The following is a 24,260-nucleotide window of genomic DNA, read 5'->3' on the forward strand; positions in this document are numbered from 1 at the left end:
AACTATATTTCCCACACTCCTTTTCAGTTAGGGTTCTGGATGTGATTTACATCCCACCCCTTAGACATACTTGCATAGACCTTGATTTGGAGCTATCTTAAATGGGAAAGAAGGGCAGGCCACAGAGCATCCACCTTGCTGGCGCTGACCCGAACAGAGGCAACACAGCCCGGCTGTGGCGGCAGCTTCCTCTTGTAGCTGAAGGCAGCAGCACCTTTGGTGGCCCAGTGTTCTGGAAGTCCTCCCTGGAACTCCAGCTACCCCACGGCTGGAAAATTCATGACTTCTATAGGCACCCTTCCCCCTCTCCCCACCATGGACTCACGTCTAATATTTAATCAAGATAGAGACTCTGTCAAAATCTGAAACCAGCTACCATGGGGGGAAGAGGGCACAGGCAGTGAGCCAAGGACAGGATGCCAAGTGCAAAAGGGAGCTGGGAAGGGGACTCTTGCCTCATAGATGGGAGCATCTGGTCCTTCAAACTGGAGACCTGGAGAACACAGGAAAAAGGACAAAAAACACCATTTGAGAGGATGCCAAGGACTCCCTGATGCTCTCACCTTCCTGGCCGACTCCTACACATCCCTCCAGAGTCCCTTTAAGTGTCACCTATCCAGAGAGTTTGCTGACCACTCCCCTCTCCCCAGGGCTCTATTAGATGGTGTCCCATGGTCCTTCTCAAATTCCAGCAGTTCTAAAGCCTCCGATGCCCACCCTCAGTTTTGGATGGGTGCTGTGAATTAATCCAGTCCCTTCCAGGTATCTCTGTTACTGAAGGGAAGGAAGCAATAGATAAATAATGAATCATCCTTATGAGTTTCCTGGAATAGTCAAATTCATAGAGACAGAAAATAGAATGGTGGTTGCCAGGGACTGGGGGGAAAAGGGAGTTACTGTTAAATGGGTGCAGAGTTTCAGTTGGAAAGATGAAAAAGTTCTAGAGATGGTTGCTGGTGATGGTTGCAGAACAATGTGAATGTACTTAATGCCACAGAACTAGACACTTCAAAATGGTTAAAATGGTAAATTTTATGTTATGTATGTTTTACCACAATAAAAAAAGAACTACCCAAAGTGGCAAATCATTTTTTAAATGACTATTCAAAAACACTAGCAACTGGGGCTTCCCTGGTGGCGCAGTGGTCGAGAATCTGCCTGCCAATGCAGGGGACATGGGTTCGAGCCCTGGTCTGGGAAGATCCCACATGCCGCGGAGCAACTAGGCCCGTGAGCCACAATTACTGAGCCTGCGCGTCTGGAGCCTGTGCTCCGCAACAAGAGAGGCCGCGATAATGAGAGGCCTGCGCACCTCGATGAAGAGTGGACCCCACTTGCCACAACTAGAGAAAGCCCTTGCACAGAAACGAAGACCCAACACAGCCATAAATAAATAAATAAATAAAAATTAAACTTTAAAAAAAAAAGAAAAAACCTCAGTAACATTCAGCAATAAACATTTATTAAAAAAAAAAAAAAACTAGCAATTCATCCCAAATTATTTTATTTTAGAATCTATCTCTGTTCTTATAATATGATCAATTCAAGCTCTAATTCAGACATATTCTTCTTATGTGGCCTTAGATAACTCTGTGAAGTTGGCAAAATAATATTTACCTCACAAGGATGTGATGCTGAACTAAAAGAGTGTGTAAAATTCCCTTGTAGAGGGGAGTTTTAACTGGCATAAATATCCTTTGCCATATGCACTCCCTGGAGATGGGCTCATGCTTTGCCTGCTCCCATGATGCTGGAGGCCACCAAAAAGCCAATTATGTTCCAAGATTCCTCGATGCACATAGATTTCTGTCCTCTTCTATGTTATCTCGGATACCCAGGGAGGTTACAGCTACTGAGGGCGATTCCCAGTGGTGGAAAGAGTGAGGCTAATGAAATGGTTTCATTTCATTAAATGAAACCATGTCACGCTTCATTGTGCTGGGTACACAGCAGGTACCCAATGAATGACTGTTCCCTTATGCTTCCTCCTTTTGCTTAAGAAGGAATAAGAAGGTTGCTCGGGTCTTTTCTGAACAAAGATGTACCTACCTGGGATGGGAACCGTGTGCAGGGGCATCACTTCAACCCCGTGGACAGGGTACCCAAAGGGCAGGTTGGGCTGAGCCAGCAGGGGCGGTGGGCGAGGCAGCCCTTCTCTGCAGAGAAACAAAACCATTGGCAGCTGCTTTGATGCCTGTCCCTAGTTAGTTCTTAAAGTGATGTTTGTACCCAGAGCTTTGTGCTGCCAATGGTGAGAAATTGAAAGTAGGTTGGCCCGATCTGCCCTCCATTTTCTCTCCTCCTTTATTCCTGCCCCTCCCTCCAGCCTCTAATTCCACAAAGGAATTGAAGCAGATTACAACAAAGCACATTCAAAATCAAAATCACAGCCAGCAAAAAAGAAGAAACAAGATAATCAGACCATATCGGCCAACCCAGCAGCAGTTGCTAAACACCAAATACACATCTGAACTTCCTGGTAGCCAAGGTACAAAGTAATTGACAATACGCTGGACAAAGGACAAAGCAGACCAACTCCTGAACGGTGGTAAAACTTTTCTTGTCACTGAACAAATAAAATATATAAAACTTTATCTAGGAGTGGATGTTGTCTCAATATTTTTAGAGCAAACACAGTGGTCATTTCCAGATGGCTTTGTTGTTGTAACAACCTTCAGTCAAAGACATAACACAATCCAGTGATATTGACTGTTTGAGGGACTAAGGTAATACAGTTGATAGGTAGGCTTCAGGGATCCGCTTAACCATGGAAATCATTTAGATTACCTGGAAGAAAGATTAGACTACTGAAGTATTTACGGGAACATGAAAAAGACAAAATTTTAAAATGGAAAGGTACAGAAATAGGCAATTAACAGCAGAGGAAATACAAATGGCTAATAAATATATGAAACACGCTCAACTGCAATATTGATCAGGGAAACGCAACTTTAAAAGCAATGAAAAAAACAATGATACCTTTTCCTTGAAGTTTTAAAATTTTATGATAGCGAGTGTTGATTAGGTAGAGAATATGTAAATAAGGTACTACACTTACCGACTCTTCATGAAAGTGTGAATAAATGTTGGTCCTCTTGAAGGCAATCTGGCCATATTTATTAAAAGCAGAAATAAGCATATCCTATGACTGAGCAATTCAGATGCTAGGTAAGGGGAGAAACTTGTGGTTGTCAACAGTAGGACATGCATAAGGAGGTTTGTTTCAGCATTGCTTGAAGTGAACATCCTTATACACATCTTAATAAATGAAGGAAAGAATGTAAGTATAATGTAATATTATTATAAATTATGTAAATGTAATAATGAAAATTTTGCAAAAATCTGAATATCTTTCAATAGGGGAATGGCTTAATAAAATTCATTGCATTCATATTCATAGCTGTATAGCAATTAAAAGGAATGAGCTAGATGTATAGACCGCTCTTAAAAATATATCATTGAGGCTCCTGGTGTTGCTTGTGTGCTCATTTGGTGCAGACCTGGTACCTCTTTTGTGAAATGGCAGCTGAGGAGACTCTGGCGCTCAGATGACGGACAGAAAGCCCAAGGAAGGAGTCAAGACTGAGAATGGTTATCACGTGATTTGAAGGAGGCGGGGTAGGATGGTTCCGCCGCGCAGTTTAAGATGAAGAGGCACACACCACTTAGCAAGCGGACGGAAGCCTATGTGACCAGCAGGGTGTGTCCATGAGGCAGATCCCATTCCGATTTGATGGGCAGCCAATCAATGAGAAAGACACACCCACACAGTTGGAAATGGAGGCTGGAGATACCACTGATGTGTCCCAGCAGCAGACAGGAGGTGTCCACTAAAAAGGGAACCTGCTACTTTGTTCCTCCAGACCAAGGAGACATTCTCAGAAGACCACAGTTTGGTTCCACCACATCCTGACCACTACAGTATCGTTTTCTCTGTTCTTTCATTTTCCGCTTCCCCATTCCTGGTGTGTGTGACAAGTGTATGTGCACAAACATATTGCTTGCTTGCTTTCTGGCCGCACAATGCTCCTACCAGAGATGGAACCCGGGCCACGGCAGTGGAAACTTGGGGTCTTAACCACTGCACTGCCAGGGAATTCCCACTTGTTGCATTTTTTTTAAAACTAAATAGCCAGTGGTATGTTTTGAGTGGCATCAAATGGAGATGGGATGGGGGAATTCTGGTTACGAGAAAATACCGCCTTCTCCATTAGCAACAGGCTCACTCAGCTCTTGTCTTCATGTTCAGCAAGTTATTTTGCTCTCACTGTTTAACACAAGAATAACAAGATACAAAAATCCTTGCATACCTTGTTCTATTGGAGAATTTTAATGTCTTTCATTCATCTTTGTAAAACCAAGGATAATTTTATAACCCTCTTGCACGTAACTGTTACAGGTAAAGCAATCGGTATTTAAGGAGGTATAAATTCTTAGAAAAGAAATGCATCCTGGATAGTTTTTCTCTTCAAGTCAAACATCTTGTTGTTTAAATAAACTTCTTGTTTAAAATGGAAAAAGAAAAGGGACTACCCTGGTGGCGCCGTGGTTAAGACTCCGCGCTCCCAATGCGGGGGGCCTGGGTTTGATCCCTGGTCAGGGAACTAGATCCCACATGCATGCCACAACTAAGAGTTCACATGCTACAACTAAGGAGACCGCCTGCCGCAACTAAGACCCAGTGCAACCCAATAAATAAATAAATAAATATTAAAAAAATAAAATAAAACGAAAAAAACCATTGAATGAAAGCAAATTTCAGAGTCATTTGTTCTTATGGTACCAATTACATTAAAAATACACACACAAGGTAATTCCCTGGTGGCACAGGGGTTAAGAATCCGCCTGCCAATGCAGGGGACACGGGTTCGAGCCCTGGTCCGGGAAGATCCCTCATGCCGCAGAGCAACAAATCCCGCATGCCACAACTACTGAGCCTGCGTGCTGCAACTACTGAAGCTCGTGAGCCTAGAGCCCGTGCTCTGTTACAAGAAAAGCCACTGCAGTGAGACACCCGCGCACTGCAGCGAAGAGTAGCCCCCGCTCGCCGCAGAGAAAGCCCGCGCGCAGCAACAAAGACCCAACGCAGCCAAAAACTAACTAAATAAATTTATATATAAAAATATATATATACACACAAAACACCAGCAGTATATGTTTATATGGATATATATATAAACACATAAATATGTGTGTGATTATGTGTGTTCATCTGTGTGTGTAACAGTATAAAAATTAGTATGGAATAACATCCCTTTTACTACCCAGGCCCCCCATCACCCCCAGAAGAATCTCTACTTGCTGTTACCAAGAAGTTGTAGAGTGTCCTATTCCCCCAGGTGTGCTGGGACAGAAAAACTTTTGGGAGCCACTGATCTAGGCCAATCAAGTTTGTACTTGCTGAGCTGAGACAGGCAGGTTTCTAGCCTGAAGATGCCAAATGAAACTCAGAGGAAGAGAGTGTGTGAAACAGAGAATGTGGAAACAATCCTTGTTGACTGATGTGTTTTGCTAAGAACAGTGCTAGGAGGATCTGGGCAGGGACATCGTTAGGCTCCGAGAGTGTCGGTGTCCAGCCTCCTGGCCTGAGAGCTGTCCGGTCCCGCTCAGCTGATATCTACTGGGATGCGGTACCCAAGCTCTGATAGCTTGGCTTAAACCTGTATTGCCAGATAAAAACCCAGGTCTGAGTCCTACCCATCCCACAATTTCCAGACCTGCCCCATACCAGCAAGAAACCACTGGACTGTCAGCGGTGTGCAAAAGAACAGAGTGAGCCGGCAGATGGAGTTTGTGCATCTGAGTGTAGTTTATCCAGAGTGTAATTACACCTGGGGGCGGGGGGCACGTCCCTCAAACTGCAGGGGAAAATGTGAAGATCTTGAGCCCTTGAAGGACTGAGGTGAGGAGAAAGACACCATTAGCCCCAAGCAGGATCTTCCTTCCTGAGCATGGGGGACTGACTAGCAGAAAAATTTCCCAGAGCCGGGCCTTGTGGATACCCCTAAATTGGTAGCCAGCGTATTAGCCATTGAAAGCAGGTGCCTCAATGACTTGGCCCAGCCCGCTGTCCCCTGGAAAGCTTGGACACTTTGTGTGAAAGGGGCTTGTAAGGCAAAATCTTGCTTACTCACTTGCCTGCCGCCAAGGGACACATAGCCATTGATATTCATGTATAATAGTGGTGTGTGAGAGCTGGTTGTACTGACACAGGAGAGTCAATTGTTGAATTTTCAGGAACTTTGAAAGCCAGCTTTTAAACACAGCCAGTAATAAAAATTAAATTATATACATTTAAAATTAAATACAATGGGAACACAGGTAATAAATACTCAAAACTCTCCACTTCCAAATTATTTTACTACATTTTCCTATTATTCTGCTCTTGAGGTTATTTTCATCTATTGTATCTGTATGGTGGAGATATTTTATAACTGGAATTCAGTGATATCTTGTCTGTAGCTTGATATCAGCCACAGTGTGATTATTAAACCACAGAAATTGGCAAACACTACAAGCCACTATCAAAAGCCCATTGTTAAACATTTACCACCACTGTTCATACTTCTCCCCCCAACATACATAAACGCACCTCCACACACGCACGCAACCACACAAATGTCCACCCCTCTTCTAAAAACACAAACTAATACACTGTACAACCTTTCTGCACCTTGATGCAGAAAGGTGCAGATCTACTTCACCTTCTAAAGGTGCAGCGGGATCTACTTCATTCTTTTTTAATGCCTGAAGCTTCATCCTCCAAACTGCTTCTCTTCCCTCAGGAAGTGAATCACACCCAGAGCTCTGTCCAGAGTCACACATCACCCCATGCCTCTTATTCATTCATTTCTTGACTTGCCTGGCCCCGTGCTAAACTGAGGACAAAGAGATCAATAAAGTCCCTTTCCTGGAAAGGTGAGAACCCAGAGCCAGACTCCAAAAGCTAGAATACAAAGTCGTCTGTTCAGGGGGCTTCCCTGGTGGCGCAGTGGTTGAGAATCTGCCTGCCAATGCAGGGGACACAGTTCGAGCCCTGGTCTGGGAAGATCCCACATGCCGCGGAGCAACTAAGCCCGTGCGCCACAACTACTGAGCCTGCGCGTCTGGAGCCTGTGCTCCACAACAAGAGAGGCCGCGACAGCGAGAGGCCCGCGCACCACGATGAAGAGTGGCCCCCGCTTGCCGCAACTAGAGAAAGCCCTCGTGCAGAAACGAAGACCCAACACAGCCAAAAATTAATTAATTAATTAATTAATTAAGTTCCTCTTTAAAAAAAAAAACAAAACAAAGTCGTCTGTTCAGTAACAGAGGTCAGGCCAGCTCTGAATGTCACCTTTTTCTTGAATGTTCCTTTTTCAATTCTCGGAGCTAGATGCTGCTCTCCCTCTTAAAACCTACCACATCCCACCCTCTGACTGCTATTACAACATTGAGCTTGGGATTGAACTCTTGAGTTCCACACAATTTGCTGAAAACACTCCCTGGGCCACAGACTGCCCATGTGCTCTGTGATGATGGTGGCGCAGGGAGGCTGTGACGGGGAGAGTGGCCACTTGACCCCGGGGGGAGGGCACACGCTGTATCCCTCTATTATACTGTAAGCTCATTGAGAGATGTTCTCTCGATCAGATTGATCTTTGTACCTAACTCAGCGCCTTGCTCCGCGCTACGAGTCTGCCCGCCCAGCTACTTCCTTAATGGCCTGAGACCCAATTCATGTCAGTTATCATTACCGGACTCTGTTTTTGTTCGTACCCGGATTGCCAGGTATAATCCCAAGAGAGCTGGGCATTTCCAACAGGTGAAGGAGGGCCAAGTGAGAACATGGCCAGTCCTTGGCCTTCCCAGTTTGGAATCTGTTCCTTCTTGTAATTCCTTCTGCCCAGCTCCCTCCAGACTAGTCCCCACTCCCAGCTAGTACTTCTTCTTATCCCTCCCTGCCTCCCAGCCCACCTGCTCCAATCTCTTCAAAGCTCCCTCCCTGCTCTCCCTTCCCCCCACCACGCACCTCCTGCCAGGTGCACACCTGAGGCACTCCCTGCTGGGGACGGCCGTGACTTCTCTCCCTCTGCAGCCCTGTGCCACCCAGGACACAGACAGAGCCATCTTCCAACATAAACACGCCCCCGTGTTTCCCCTCCCACCATCCACTTATTCTACAGATGCCTGTTAGCCCTACTCTGTGCCAAGCACCTCAAGTCCCCGAGCACAGGGACCTCACAGACAGTGGCAAAGGGAGACCAGGAGGCAAACGGTGGGAACCATCCTGGCAGGAAGCAGGCAGACGGTGTTACAGGGGCACAGGGCCAGGGCACAGGTTCTGCTTGGTGTAAGAGCTTATCATATCATCTGTCTATGTATATATTTTTCTTACCTCCTCTACTATCCTATAACTTCACTGAGGCTATAAAGGCCTTCCATGGATCAGCTTACTAAACGCCAACCCGAGGGACTATTATCATCCCCACAGCACAGAGGAGGTTAAGGTGCTTGCCCAGGGTCGCCCAGCTGAGACGTGGAGGACGCAGCCAGTCTGTTCCTTGGCAGCGCTGTTAGCCGCTGAGCCCCACGCTCCTTGCACAGCCACGTGGGGCCAGGGCTCGCACAGCCACGTGGGGCCAGGGCTCGCACCCCCGCCAGGATCACCTGCGCACTGCACTGGCTTCCTGATCTCCAACACTCCCTCCTGCTGCTGTTCCCTCTTCTGGGGAGTCTTGCATTTGTGTGGAGTCTGGGGTAGTGACTGATTCCCACAATCAAACCTGGAGGGGCCTGCCTGCCCCTTTCCCTTCCTTAATTCAAGACTTAGGCTCAGTCAACTGAGCAGTAAGGCAGTGGCCTAGGGACGGTTCATCAAAGAGGCACAGACAACATCTGTCGCAGCAGCAGAAGGAACGTTAACCTTCCCCCCAGCTACTCAACAGGTCTCCCTGCCTTCCCTTTGCCTTCCCTCCGGGTTATCCTCCGTAGAAAAGCCAGAGTGATATTTTATATATGAAAGTATCTCATAGAATAACTTGCCACTTTTTAAAACTGTTCAATTCTTTGCGTCACCCAGAAAGCAAAATGCACATTCCTCCTGCTGGCTTACCAGGGCCGTCACCACTGGCCCCTCTGGACTCATACCGCCAGCCTCCAGCTGATGCACTAGGCGGCAACGGCTATGGCCTGCTTTCGTGTCATGCAGCCATCAGGAAAGGCCCACTCTGGCTTTGGGCCCTGTGTTAACTCTTCCTTCTGGGATGCTTTTCTGGGCTGGGGGATTGTGGGAGACTCCTGCTTGATATACAAATCAGAGTTCAAGGTCATCTTTTTTCATTGTTCCATTAAATTTTATGCCATCAACCGCAATATTTTAATTTACCTCTCCACATAGCACTTATAACGATCTACTATTTAGGTGATTTATGTATTTCTTTTTTTTTTTTTGGCCACATTGCACAGCATGCGGATCTTAGTTCCCCAATCAGGGATCGAACTTGCACCCCCTGCAGTGGAAGCGCGGAGTCTTAACCACTGGACCACCAGGGAAGTCCCTCTTAATGTATTATGTATTGCCTGTGAAGAGCTATAAGAATGATAATGTTAATAAACCACAACAATGACCGTAGGTAGTATTTTTGCAGTGCTTCTATATGTCAGGCCCTTTATGAGTTACTAGCCTTTTGTATGTTAACACAATGTTGCTTACAATAAACCTATGAAGGAGGTATCTCTGTTACAGTTTTTCATATGAAGATACTGAAGTACCATGAGGCTAAGTAACTTGCCATCCAGCCTGTTCCGAGTTCAAGAGTTCAAGTCCTTAATCACCGTGCTACTATTTATTACAGCACGCTTTCCACTGAAACTCATAAATGATTGCTGGGAGGGAAAAAAAAGGGAAAAGACCTGCTCAGCCATTCCGTGCTCCCCTGGTTCTTGATTTCCCAGCCTGGTCATCCTACCACCTATGGATTTGGGGGAAGTGCCAACATCTTTCCTACAAATTCCCTCTTGATATGAGCCAGACACAATCCATCTCTGCTCTTTTCAACGGACAATCCTGGCCGATACACCCTGAAGGTTTAACTCCGGGCTTTGCACATAGCAGAGGGACAGTATATTCTTAACACATAAACGAATAAGAAAGCGCAACATGGTGAGACTCTAAAGATACGTGCTCTCATGGCCTGGGTGTGTGGAGACTGTGCCACCAACACCGCACTGACGTTTCAAAGTCTCTTCATTCCTTTGCTCTTTCTTTATTATGCAATGCTTGAGACATGTCAAGTGTGGTGGGTTTTTTGTTTTGTTTTGTTTTGTTTTTGCCACACAGCATGGCTTGCAGGCTCTTAGTTCCCCAGCCAGGGATCAAACCCAGGCCCCTGGCAATGAGAGCGCCAAGTACTAACACTAGACCGCCAGGGAATTCCCAAGTTTTATAAATCTTTATTGAAGGACTATTTCCTCAGTTCTCTTTACTTGGTTTATTCCTAATAGTTCCTTCCAGGGACCCTGCAAGAGCGAGAGTGCCTTCCTTCTCTCCCTGGACCCACACCCTCAGGAGACAGTAGGGAGAGCTTCTGTTGCACCTCAGGGCCCAAGAGCCCTCAGAGTCTGCATTACCTCCTCTGAAAGTGTTCAAATTCAGCCTGTCTCCTCATTTTCACCGCAGGGAGGTCTCTCTGGCCATAGGCATCCTCAAAGTTATAGCTTCCCTGATGTTCCGAAGCTTCACATTTGCACTGGTTTTTCGGGAAGAGCCTAAAACAAGATGAGGACTAAGATCACGGATTGGGTGGGTGGGCTGGTGCGTAAGGCGGGGCCTGAAGCCTAACCCAGCGTGTGGTTCCCCTCAGGTTCTCCTTTCCCATAGCCACCGTCCGGGTTGAGTTGAGACTCTAGAATGCCAGCAGTGGCTGTTCCCAAAGACACAGGGAGGGGAAGGAAGGGGAAAGGGCAAGAAGGCCCCCCCTCTCAAAACCAGCTTATGGTTACCAAAGGGGAAACAAACGTGGGGGGAAGGGATAAATTAGGAGCTTGGGATTAACATAGACACACTACTATAGATAAAATAGATAACCAACAAAGACCTATTGTATAGCACAGGGAACTCTACACAATATTCTGTATATAACTGAATCACTTTGCTGTACACCTGAAACTAACACAACATTGTAAATCAACTAGACTCCAATAAAATAATAAAAAATAAATTTTATAATCCAAAAAAAAAAAAGGCCCCCTCTCTTGAGTCATCTCCTGCACCAAACTTCTGCCACACTGCGCGGCTTGTGTGATCTTAGTTCCCCGACCAGGGATCGAACCCAGGCCCGGCAGTGAAAGCTCAGAGTCCTAACCACTGGACCGCCAGGGAATTCCCCAAGCTTCTTTAAACTTGAGAGTCGCAGGAATGTCAGTGGCATCTCAGCACCCCCAACCAGAAGAGGAGGCCAGAGGGACAGAAAGGCAACATCTTTCCTGTAGTTTGGGTTAAACAGGCCCTCCAAAATCGTAAGGGACTTCGCTGGGAACAGAGTCCGTGCCCTGCAGACCAAGCCCTTTCCTGGTTCCGTGGTTTGGAATCACGTTCGCAATCAACACAGGTGCAGGAAGGTAGGCAACTGGCTGTAAAGTGGGCACAACAGGACACTCTGAGCCACAGGAAGGAGAGGTCAGACCAAGGTGGAGTAACTTGCTATCTCACCAGATTCCATCATAGGTAAAGAGGCTCCTGACATGTTCCTCAGGCAGAAGCTTCAGCATCCCGGCAGCCAGAGTAGGGTGAGGGAGCTGTGGTTTGTGGTTACTGGACGCTGTATAAAGGTACACACTTCTGAACATAAATAACACAATGCCCAGGGCCAAGAGTAAGACCGACATCTTGAGGATCCACAGACGTCTAGAGCTGTTGGGACACAAAAGAGCAAAGGCCGTTAAAGTCATTTTTCTTTATCATGTAAACAAAAAAGACTTGATTGTGTAATATAGACGGGAACAGTAACTGGAGGAAAAATGTCAGTTAAACCTGTAGCTTACACTACTTAGCAAGATCGATTTCTGTTAAATAGAAGAGTAAAGAATCAGTTTGAAACAGAGAGACTCAATAAAAACCACAAATAAAAGAATAGGCAAAAAGATCCCAAGGGGAAATAAAGAGTAAGGTTTGCAATATTAATGTCAGCACAGTTGAATTCGAGGCAAAAAGATTATTAAGTGGGACCAAAAGGATCACTTATCATGATCACGTGCATGATCCACAAAACAGATGTAGAGGTCATGAACTTTATCCATTAAATAATACCATTAAAGCACACAAAGCAAAGAATGGCAGGATATGGAAGGAGGATTACAAATACAAAGATAGTCATAGATTCTAACATTCTCACATCTAACACTCTAAAATCTCAGTCCTTAACGGATCAAGTCTCAAAAATATATAAAGCAATAGAGCAGCTAAATTATAGAACTCATATTCTGTTAAAGAGCTTTTAGAACATTTACAAAAATGGGCCACTTATTTGAACACAAAGAAAACCATAATAAAGTAGAAATCGTTCAGATTAAACACTCCACACTCTCACAAGTACAATCAAAATGAAACCTATAATAATAAGCCCCCTCTCCCACCAATGTGGAAAAAAAATTTTAAAGCTTTCCAAAGCAAGTGTTTGAATCAAGGACAACATCAGAACAGAAATATAAAGCTAATGAAAGTACTACATACAAAACTGTGGAACACACTAAAACTATACTGAGTGGAAAATTTGAAGCTTTAAATACAAATTTCTGATCACAAGACATAAAATTAATAAATTAAACAATCAAATAAGAAGTTTGAAAATGGATAACAAAATGAATCTAAGAAAAGCAGAAACAATAACTTAATAACAATGCAAATGGAAAGTGGCAAATTAGAAAAAAACCTGAAATGAAATAATTGCTAAATCTAAGCACTGAGGAGAAAATGTTTGAGATATCTGCCTACTTTATAACCTCCCTGCTCTAAGACTCTTCTCCTGACCCACAGAGGTGACACCTATGAGCCTAGTTGTACCACACGATGCTCCCCTGGCCATGGCTGATTGGACCAAGGGTGGACACCTCTGAGCTGGGCTGATCAGCCAGAACTTCTTCCCAGGAATCGGCAAGCAGAGATACTGATCAGCTAAACCTGGTCCCCTGAACTGAGAATAGAGGGGAGGAGAGAAGGGAGAGAAGATAGAAGATGAGCGACACAAGAAGCCTAGATCTTGAATAGCTAGATGAAAGAGATGACTTTCTAGAAAACCACAAATAACCTAAACAGATCTGTAAAAGTGAAAGAAATTGAGGAAGTTGTCAAAGGCCTATGTACTCAACAAAGTCCCAAATCCATGTTTCATAAGTAAACAACTCAATGCCGATTTATAAAAACCAGTTTTAGGGACTTCCCTGTTGGCGCAGTGGTTAGGACTCACGCTCCCAATGCAGGGGGCCCGGGTTCAATCCCTGGTCAGGGAACTAGATCCCACATGCATGCCGCAACCAAGAATTCGCATGCCACAACTAAGGAGCCGGCAAGCCGCAACTAAGGAGCTGGCAAGCCACAACTAAGACCCGGCACAACCAAATAAATAAATTAAATAAATATTAAAAAAAAACAACACAACAGTTTTACAGCGATGCAAATGTAAGTACGGATGAATAATGATGTAAATATGCTAAACAAATATTAGCAAATAGAGTACAGTAGTATCCTAAATGAAAGATTCACCACTAACAAATGGAGTTTTCTCTAGGAGAGCAAGGATGACTCAGTGCTATAGTGTGGCTGAACCACTCTGACTCCCTTTTGTTGGCTTATCTTAGGCCCACAGTCCTACTCGCTCCCCTTTCTTTTCTTTTCTTTTTTTAAAGAATGACAGGGTCATCAAATTCATTACACAATTCTCAACCTAACAAAAAGAAACAAATCACCGACAACAGAGGGACATGGTCTTGACTTTTTTTTTTTTTTTTTTGGTTCCTTGATTCTTTTTTTTTTTTTTAATGTCTGAAACATTTATATTAACATATTTCCATACAAATAACCCAATGAAAGTTTAGTATTAGTTGTTTTGTTTCTTTGTTTTTTTATACTGCAGGTTCTTATTAGTCATCAATTTTATACACATCAATGTATACATGTCAATCCCAATCGCCCAATTCAGCACACCACCATCCCCACCCCACCGCAGTTTTCCCCCCTTGGTGTCCATATGTCTGTTCTCTACATCTGTGTCTCAACTTCTGCCCTGCAAACCGGCTCATCTGTACCATTTTTCTAGGTTCCACATACATGCGTTAATATACGACATTTGTTTTTCTCTTTCTGACTTACTTCACTCTGTATGACAGTCTCTAGATCCATCCACGTCTCAACAAATGACTCAATTTCGTTCCTTTTTATGGCTGAGTAATATTCCATTGTATATATGTACCACCTCTTCTTTATCCATTTGTCTGTTGATGGGCATTTAGGTTGCTTCCATGACCTGGCTATTGTAAATAGTGTTGCAATAAACATTCGGGTGCATGTGTCTTTTTGAATTACGGTTTTCTCTAGGTATATGCCCAGTAGTGGGATTGCTGGGTCATATGGTAATTCTATTTTTAGTTTTTTAAGGAACCTCCATATTGTTCTCCATAGTGGCTGTATCAATTTACATTCCCACCAACAGTGCAAGAGGGTTCCCTTTTCTCCACACCCTCTCCAGCATTTGTTGTTTGTAGATTTTCTGATGATGCCCATTCTAACTGGTGTGAGGTGATACCTCATTGTAGTTTTGATTTGCATTTCTCTAAAAATTAGTGATGTTGAGCAGCTTTTCATGTGCTTCGTGGCTGTCTGTATGTCTTCTTTGGAGAAATGTCTATTTAGGTCTTCTGCCCATTTTTGGATGGGGGTGTTTGTTTCTTTAATATTGAGCTGAATGAGCTGTTTATATATTTTGGAGATTAATCCTTTGTCTGTTGATTCGTTTGCAAATATCTTCTCCCATTCTGAGGGTTGTCTTTTCGTCTTGTTTATGGTTTCCTTTGCTGTGCAAAAGCTTTGAAGTTTCATTAGGTCCCATTTGTTTATTTTTGTTTTTATTTCCATTACTCTAGGAGGTGGATCAAAAAAGATCTTGCTGTGATTTATGTCAAAGAGTGTTCTTCTTATGTTTTCCTCTAAGAGTTTTATAGTGTCCGGTCTTACATTTAGGTCTCTAATCCATTTTGAGTTTATTTTTGGGTATGGTGTTAGGGAGTATTCTAATTTCATTCTTTTACATATAGCTGTCCAGTTTTCCCAGCACCACTTATTGAAGAGACTTTCTTTTCTCCATTGTATATCTTTGCCTCCTTTGTCATAGATTAGTTGACCATAGGTGCATGGGTTTATCTCTGGGCTTTCTATCTTGTTCCATTGATCTATGTTTCTGTTTTTGTGCCAGTACCATATTGTCTTGATTACTGTAGCTTTGCAGTATAGTCTGAAGTCAGGGAGTCTGATTCCTCCAGCTCTGTTTTTTCCCCTCAAGACTGCTTTGGCTATTCAGGGTCTTTTGTGTCTACATACAAATTTTAAGATGATTTGTTCTAGCTCCGTAAAAAATGCCATTGGTAATTTGATAGGGATTGCATTGAATCTGTAGATTGCTTTGGGTAGTATAGTCATTTTCACAATGTTGCTTCTTCCAATCCAAGAACATGGTATATCTCTCCATCTGTTGGTATCATCTTTAATTTCTTTCATCAGTGTCTTATAGTTTTCTGCATACAGGTCTTTTGTCTCCCTAGGTAGGTTTATTCCTAGGTATTTTATTCTTTTTGTTGCAATGGTAAATGGGAGTGTTTCCATAATTTTTCTTTCAGATTTTTCATCATTAGTGTATAGGAATGCAAGAGATTTCTGTGCATTAATTTTGTATCCTGCAACTTTACCAAATTCATTAATAAGCTCTAGCAGTTTTCTGGTGGCAGTTTTAGGATTCTCTATGTATAGTATCATGTCATCTGCAAACAGTGACAGTTTTACTTCTTCTTTTCCAATTTGGATTCCTTTTATTTCTTTTTCTTCTCTGATTGCCATGGCTAGGACTTCCAGAACTATGTTGAATAATAGTGGTGAGAGTGGACATCCTTGTCTCGTTCCTGATCTTAGAGGAAATGCTTTCAGTTTTTCACCGTTGAGAATGATGTTTGCTGTGGGTTTGTCATATATGGCCTTTATTATGTTGAGGTAGTTTCCCTCTATGCCCACTTATTGGAGAGTTTTTATCATAAATGGGTGTTGAATTTTGTCAAAAGCTTTTTCTGCATCTATTGAGATGATCATATGGTTTTTATTCTTCAATTTGTTAATATGGTGTATCACATTGATTGATTTGCGTATATTGAAGAATCCTTGCATCCCCGGGATAAGTCCCACTTGATTGTGGTGTATGATCCTTTTAATGTGTTGTTGGATTCTGTTTGCTAGTATTTTGTTGAGGATTTTTGCATCTATATTCATCAGCGATATTGGTCTGTAATTTTCTTTTTTTGTACTGTCTTTGTCTGGTTTTGGTATCAGGGTGATGGTGGCCTCATAGAATGAGTTTGGGAGTGTTCCTTCCTCTGCAATTTTTTGGAAGAGTTTGAGAAGGATGGGTGTTAGCTCTTCTCTAAATGTTTGATAGAATTCACCTGTGAAGCCATCTGGTCCTGGACTTTTGTTTGTTGGAAGATTTTTAATCACAGTTTCAATTTCATTACTTGTGATTGGTCTGTTCATATTTTCTGTTTCTTCCTGGTTCAGTCTTGGAAGGTTATACCTTTCTAAGAATTTGTCCATTTCTTCCAGGTTGTCCATTTTATTGGCATAAAGTTGCTTGTAGTAGTCTCTTAGGATGCTTTGTATTTCTGCGGCGTCTGTTGTAACTTCTCCTTTTTCATTTCTGATTTTATTGATTTGAGTCCTCTCCCTCTTTTTCTTGATGAGTCTGGCTAATGGCTTATCAATTTTGTTTATCTTCTCAAAGAACCAGCTTTTAGTTTTATTGATCTTTGCTATTGTTTTCTTTGTTTCTATTTCATTTATTTCCGCTCTGATCTTTATGATTTCTTTCCTTCTGCTAACTTTGGATTTTGTTTGTTCTTCTTTCTCTAGTTTCTTTAGGTGTACGGTTAGATTGTTTACTTGAGATTTTTCTTGTTTCTTTAGGTAGGCTTGTATAGCTATAAACTTCCCTCTTAGAACTGCTTTTGCTGCATCCCATAGGTTTTGGGTCGTCGTGTTTTCATTGTCATTTGTCTCTAGGTATTTTTTGATTTCCTCTTTGATTTCTTTAGTGATCTCTTGGTTATTTAGTAACGTATTATTTAGCCTCCATGTGTTTGTGTTTTTCACGTTTTTTTCCCTGTAATTCATTTCTAATCTCATAGCGTTGTGGTCAGAAAAGATGTTTGATATGATTTTAATTTTCTTAAATTTACTGAGGCTTGATTTGTGACCCAAGATGTGATCTATCCTGGAGAATGTTCCGTGCGCACTTGAGAAGAACGTGTAATCTGCTGTTTTTGGATGGAATGTCCTATAAATATCAATTAAATCTATCTGGTCTATTGTGTCATTTAAAGCTTCTGTATCCTTACTTATCTTCATTTTGGATGATCTGTCCATTGGTGTAAGTGAGGTGTTAAAGTCCCCCACTATTATTGTCTTACTGTCAATTTCCTCTTTTATGGCTGTTAGCAGTTGCCTTATGTATTGAGGTGCTCCTATGTTGGGTGCATATATATTTATAATTCTTATATCTTCTTCTTGGATTGATCCCTTGATCATTATGTAGTGTCCTTCCTTGTCTCTTGTAACATTCTTTATTTTAAAGTCTATTTTATCTGATATGAGTATAGCTACTCCAGCTTTCTTTTGATTTCCATTTGCATGGAATACCTTTTTCCACCCCCTCACTTTCAGTCTGTATGTGTCCCTAGGTCTAAAGTGGGTCTCTTGTAGACAGCATATATATGGGTCTTGTTTTTGTATCCATTCAGCAAGCCTGTGTCTTTTGCTTGGAGCATTTAATCCATTCACGTCTAAGGTAATTATCAATATGTATGTTCCTATGACCATTTTCTTAATTGTTTTGGGTTTGTTTTTGTAGGTCCTTTTCTTCTCTTGTTTTCCCCATTCAGAGAAGTTCCTTTAGCATTTGTTGTAGAGCTGGTTTGGTGCTGAATTCTCTTAGCTTTTGCTTGTCTGTAAAGCTTTTGATTTCTCCATTGAATGTAAATGAGATCCTTGCCGGGTAGAGTAATCTTGGTTGTAGGTTCTTCCCTTTCATCACTTTAAGTATATCATGCCACTCCCTTCTGGCTTGTAGAGTTTCTGCTGAGAAATCAGCTCTTAACCTTATGGGAGTTCCCTTGTATGTTATTTGTCGTTTTTCCCTTGCTGCTTTCAATAATTTTTCTTTGTCTTTAATATTTGTCAATTTGATTACTATGTGTCTCGGTGTGTTTCTCCTTGGGTTTATCCTGTATGGGACTCTCTGCGCTTCCTGGACTTGGGTGGCTATTTCCTTTCCCATGTTAGGGAAGTTTTCGACTATAATCTCTTCAGATATTTTCACGGGTCCTTTCTCTCGCTCTTCTCCTTCTGGGACCCCTATAATACGAATGTTGTTGTGCTTAATGTTGTCCCAGAGGTCTCTTAGGCTGTCTTCATTTCTTTTCATTCTTTTTTCTTTATTCTGTTCCGCAGCAGTGAATTCCACCATTCTGTCTTCCAGGTCACTTATCCGTTCTTCTGCCTCAGTTATTCTGCTATTGATTCCTTCTAGTGTAGTTTTCATTTCAGTTATTGTATTGGTCATCTCTGTTTGTTTGTTCTTTAATTCTTCTAGGTCTTTGTTAATCATTTCTTGCATCTTCTCGATCTTTGCCTCCATTCTTATTCCGAGGTCCTGGATCATCTTCGCTATCATTATTCTGAATTCTTTTTCTGGAAGGTTGCCTATCTCCACCACTTCATTTAGTTGTTTTTCTGGGGTTTTTTTCTTGTTCCTTCATCTGGTATATAGCCCTCTGCCTTTTCATCTTGTCTATCTTTCTGTAAATGTGGTTTTTGTTCCACAGGCTGCAGGATTGTCGTTTTTCTTGCTTCTGCTGTCTGCCCTCTGGTGGTTGAGGCTATCTAAGAGGCTTGATGGGAGACTCTCGGTCTTGACCTTTTTGAGGATTGGATTTTTTTCCTTTCACCGTCAGGAAATAAAACTAAGAATTATGTCACTGAGTAAAAACGAAAGTGGGGAGAAACAAATTCTCCAGGTAAATGGCTTTTCTGGTATTCTATAGTTGTTTTCTTCTTAAACTGTTACCTGCTCCCTTTTCCATGTCACTGAGCTTTAGCCTACTCACAAGGATGTGCCCAAGCAAGGTAAGTTTCCTATCAACTTTTCCCCTGGCCTTTTCAGTCCTGGAAGGATGCCTTTTGCTGATGCAGATGGTTAATGGTCATGAAAGCCCCAAAGGGAGGGGAAAAAAACCCGGTTCCCATCAATATGGACATGATTCTCCCTAGTAGTCAGATTCTATTTTTAGCTTTGGCCCTTAAAATCCCCCTGTACCCTTTTCTGCAGCACAGAGTGCAGCTTTGAATGCCTATGGATCAAATGCCTCTGGATCCTCTGCCAGATCCAGCCCATATGTAAGTTACCCACAATAAACTTCATAACTGCACTTCATGGAGTTGCCTGCTTCGTTTTCCGGTATCAAAGTTCCTTCCCAGTTAGAAGGATATTATTCAATGTCTCTGCCTTGCAACACACAATGTATTAATAAATTTCACCAAGAGAAAATTCAGGTCAGGAGAAAACCCAATATGATTATATTGACAGATGATTTTTTTAAAAAATAAATTTATTTATTTATTTTTGGTTGCGTTGGGTCTTCGTTGCTGCACGCGGGCTTCTCACTGCGGTGGCTTCTCTTGTTGCAGAGCACGGGCTCTAGGCACGCAGGCTTCAGTAATTGTGGCTCGCGGGCTTTAGAGTGCAGGCTCAGTAGTTGTGGCGCACAGGCTTAGTTGCTCCGAGGCATGTGGAATCTTCCCGGACCAGAGATAGAACCTGTGTACCCTGCACCGGCAGGCAGATTCTTAACCACTGCGCCACCAGGGAAGCCCTTGACGGATGATTTAAAAAGCATTTAATAAAATCCAACATTCATTCTTAATTTGTTAAACATCCCTCATTTAAGAAAGGACCTAAAACAGTCTCCCAAGGCAATAGAAAAGCAAAAATAAACAAATGGAACCTAATCAAACTTACAAGCGTTTGCACAACAAAGGAAACCATAAACAAAACAAAAAGACAACCTACTGACTGGGAGAAAATATTTGCGAATGATGTGACTGACAACGGCTTAATTTCCAAAACATACAAACATACAATTCAATAACAAAAAAACAAACAACTCAATCAAAAATGGGCAGAAGACCTAAATAGACATTTCTCCAGAGAAGGCATACAGATGGCCAAGAGGCATATGAAAAGATGCTCATCATTGTTAATTATTAGAGAAATGCAAATCAAAACTACAATGAGGTACCACCTCACACCAGTCAGAATGGTCATCATTAAAAAGTCTACAAATAATAAATGTTGGAGAGGGTGTGGAGAAAGGGAACTCTCCTACACTGTTGCTGGGAATGTAAATTGGTGCAGCCACTATGGAGAAACTAAAAACAGCTACCATATGATCCAGCAATCCCACTCCTGGGCATATACCCAGACAAAACTATAATTCGAAAAGATACATGCACCCCTTATGTCCATAGCAGCACTATTTACAATAGCCAGACCCCCCAGAAACAGCCTAAATGTCCATTGTGAGATGAATGGACAAAGAGGATGTGGTGTGTGTGTGTGTATGTATATATATATATATATACACACACACACACACACATGCACACTCACAATGGAATATTACTCAGCCATAAAAAATAAAATAATAATACCATTTGCAGCAACATGGATGGACCTGGAGATTACTGAGCAAAGTAAGTCAGAAAGAGAAAGACGAATACCATATGATATCACTTATATGTGGAATCTAAAATATGACACAAATGAACATATCTACAAAACTGAAACAGACTCACAGACATAGAGAACAGACTTGTGGTTGCCAAGGGAGAAGTGGGAGTGGGGGAGTGAAGGACTGGGAGTTTGGGATTAGCAGATGCAAACTATTATATAGAGAATGGATAAACAACACGGTCCTACTGCATAGCACAGGGAACTATATTCAATATCCTGTGATAAACCATAATGAAAAAATATGAAAAAGAATATATATATGTACAACTGAGTCACTTTGCTGTACAGCAGAAATTAACACAACATTGTAAATCAACTATAATAAAAATTTTTTAAAAAGAAAGGACCTAGAAGAAATGACACCACAGTAATAATCATGAGCACACCTAACATCTGGATCTTGGTTTATATACAGTATTCCCTTCTAAAGGAAATCAGAGCCCCTTGGAGAAATGGCTGATTCTGGCTTTGGGGCAAGGAAAATTCAAAGCGAGTCTGGAATATCCTGTAGTGTCAGAAAGGAAGGAAGCTATCTAAGAAGACCACAGTTATGTCCAAAGAAAAAGGAGCCAGTTTAGGGTCTTCTACCAGCCATATTTGGGACGACTGATACATCAACAAGAACAATGGCTATAATTAATTATAACACATTGAATAAAATAAAAACCCATGAAGCTAATGATACCCAAGGGAAAAAAATGCAAGGGGTGAGTGGGGTACTTAAAAAAAAAAAACCTTTTTAGTTATAGAAAAAAATCCAAGTACATACAAAAAAATAAAGAGAAAAATAAAATGAATTTTACTGTATTCATTACCCAACTTCTACTCCTGTACAAAACGGATGTATCTATTTCTTTACCTATTTCCCTCACTTCTCAAATCATTTTGAAGAAAATCTTGACCTCATATCATCTCATCAGTAAATATTCTACCTCTGAAGGGTAATGTGGTAGTTTTGTACTCAAATGAACCGAGCTGGAACCACGTTTCCTTGAATTCCCTTCCCTGTGTAACGCAAGGTTAGTGATGGCCACAAGAGAAATTTGCATGAGATTTAGAGGCACTGCAGGTACTGGCAAGTTCCATCCACTTGATCCTCTTTCCCTCGACTCTGGGTCCAGCACTCCTTCCCAACTTCTGGCCCTGATGAACAGCTACCCCAGGTTCACTATCAGAACTTTCTCTGAGAATTCACAGTAGTGGTAACCATGAGGAACAAGCTTTCATATACTTCTCCAGCAACTCTCTTTGTGGCTGTACTCCAGAAAAACAGATGCTTCTGAATTCTTTTTTTTTTCTTTTTTTAGATTTATTTTTTAAATTTTTGGCTGCATTGGGTCTTTGTGGCTGCTCACGGGCTTTCTCTAGTTGCGGCAAACGGGGTCTACTCTTCGTTGTGGTGCGCAGGCTTCTCATTGTGGTGGCTTCTCTTGTTGCGGAGCACGGACTCTAGGTGTGCGGGCTTCAGTAGTTGTGGCTCGCGGGCTCTAGAGCACAGGCTCAGTAGTTGGGGCGCACGAGCTTAAGTTTCTCCACGGCATGTGGGATCTTCCCAGACCAGGGCTCAAACCCATGTCCCCTGCACTGGCAGGCAGATTCTAAACCACTGCACCACCAGGGAAGCCCTGCTTCTGAATTCTGGCAAGTTCCAGCTCATTCACCTGTGACAAGGTGGCTGGTGACTTTTCTCTAATTCTTTTTTTTTTTGGAACTTTTTTTCCCCAGCCTGTCCCACAGCTGTGTTAATTCCTATAAAAAATATTTCTTATTCTGCAATACTCATAGAAGTTCTCCTTCTTTGCTTAAGGCTTCAGATAAGGGTTCTTACACAGACACACAATACCATTATCAGCTAAAAATCTAACAATCATTCTCTAATACCATCAAATGTCCACAGAGTTTAAATTTCCCTTTTGTCTTTTCTTTTTTTTTTTTTAAGGATCAAAGCAGAATCCAAATAAGGTCCATACACTGGTTGATATGCCTCATCAGTTCCTTTTAATATACAGATTCCCCTATATCTCTCTTTATTTTTTTCCTGCAACTTATTTGTTGAAGGAACCATGTTGTTTATCCTACATGATTTGGATTTTCCACATCTGGACAGTGCTGATTTCAGCCCCCTGGGTCATGTTCCTTTGTCCCCTGTATTTTCTATAAATTTGTAGTTAGATCAAGAGGCTCAATCAAATTCAGGTTTGGTTTCTGAGAAGACTACTTCATAGGTGATGGTGTGTGCCCCTCCATCCGGGAGGCGAGGCACAGAATAGCTCATCGTCTCTCTTTCTGAGGGTATTAGCAGCCATTTGATGATTGCCCAAATCACTGGTTCTGAGTATTTTTGGTCTCAGGACCTCTTTATAATCTTAAAAATTATGGAGGACCTCCAAAGAGCTTTTGTTTTTTTGGGTTATATTTGTCAGTGTTTACCATTTTGGAAATTAAATTTGAGGAGTTTTTAGAAGTATTTATTAATTTGGAAGTAAAAAAATAAACCCATTACATGTTAACACAAATAACATATTTTATGGAAAAAAACTACATTTTTCCAAACAAAAAGCAGTGAGAAAAGTGGCATCGTTTACATTTTTGCCTATCTAATGTTTAGCTTAATAGATAAAATGAATCATATTGTTTCTGCATTCAATCTGTTATGATATGTTGTTTGGTTGAAGTATATGAAGAAAATACGGCCCCACACAGATGTATAACTGGAAAAGGGAGAAACATTTTAATTGCGTTTTCAGATAATTGTGGATATTCATCTTTGATACCACACCAAAAATCAAGAAGTGGTAGTTTCTTAAAAGGTTAGCAGCAGTGTGGAATCTGAAACCATATCAATGAATTTTTTGTACACTGTTAGATTAAAATCCACTGGTATGACTTGGACTTTGAATGGATCTTTTACCTACTCAGGATTTTATTACATTATGCATTAGTCATATGGAAAATATTGGTTAACTGAGTTATGCTGATCCCCCAAATGCTGATGCATTTATTTATTTGTTTATTTAATTATGTATTTATTCGCTGTGTTGGGTCTTCGTTGCTGCGCACTGGCTTTCTCTAGTTGCGACGAGCAGGGGCTACTTTTCCTTGTAGTGCTCGGGCTTCTCATTGTTGCGGCTTCTCTTGTTGCAGAGCACGGGCTCTAGGCGTGAGGGCTTCAGTAGTTGC

The 24,260-nt window shown here is 42.0% G+C and overlaps 1 protein-coding gene across 1 annotated transcript in view; it reads right to left on the reverse strand.

Moving 5' to 3' along the window:
* B4GALNT2 (beta-1,4-N-acetyl-galactosaminyltransferase 2 (SID blood group)) overlaps window positions 1-24,260 on the reverse strand; it is a 60,371-nt gene that overhangs the window by 20,077 nt on the left and 16,034 nt on the right. The window contains 4 exon segments of the mRNA XM_082373165.1: window positions 455-493; window positions 2,050-2,156; window positions 10,612-10,749; window positions 11,693-11,893. Coding sequence (XP_082229291.1) covers window positions 455-493; window positions 2,050-2,156; window positions 10,612-10,749; window positions 11,693-11,893 — 485 coding nt within the window.

This window comes from Balaenoptera borealis, assembly GCF_965194805.1.
Source record: "Balaenoptera borealis genome assembly, chromosome: 20".
NCBI classification, from domain to species: Eukaryota; Metazoa; Chordata; class Mammalia; order Artiodactyla; family Balaenopteridae; genus Balaenoptera; species Balaenoptera borealis.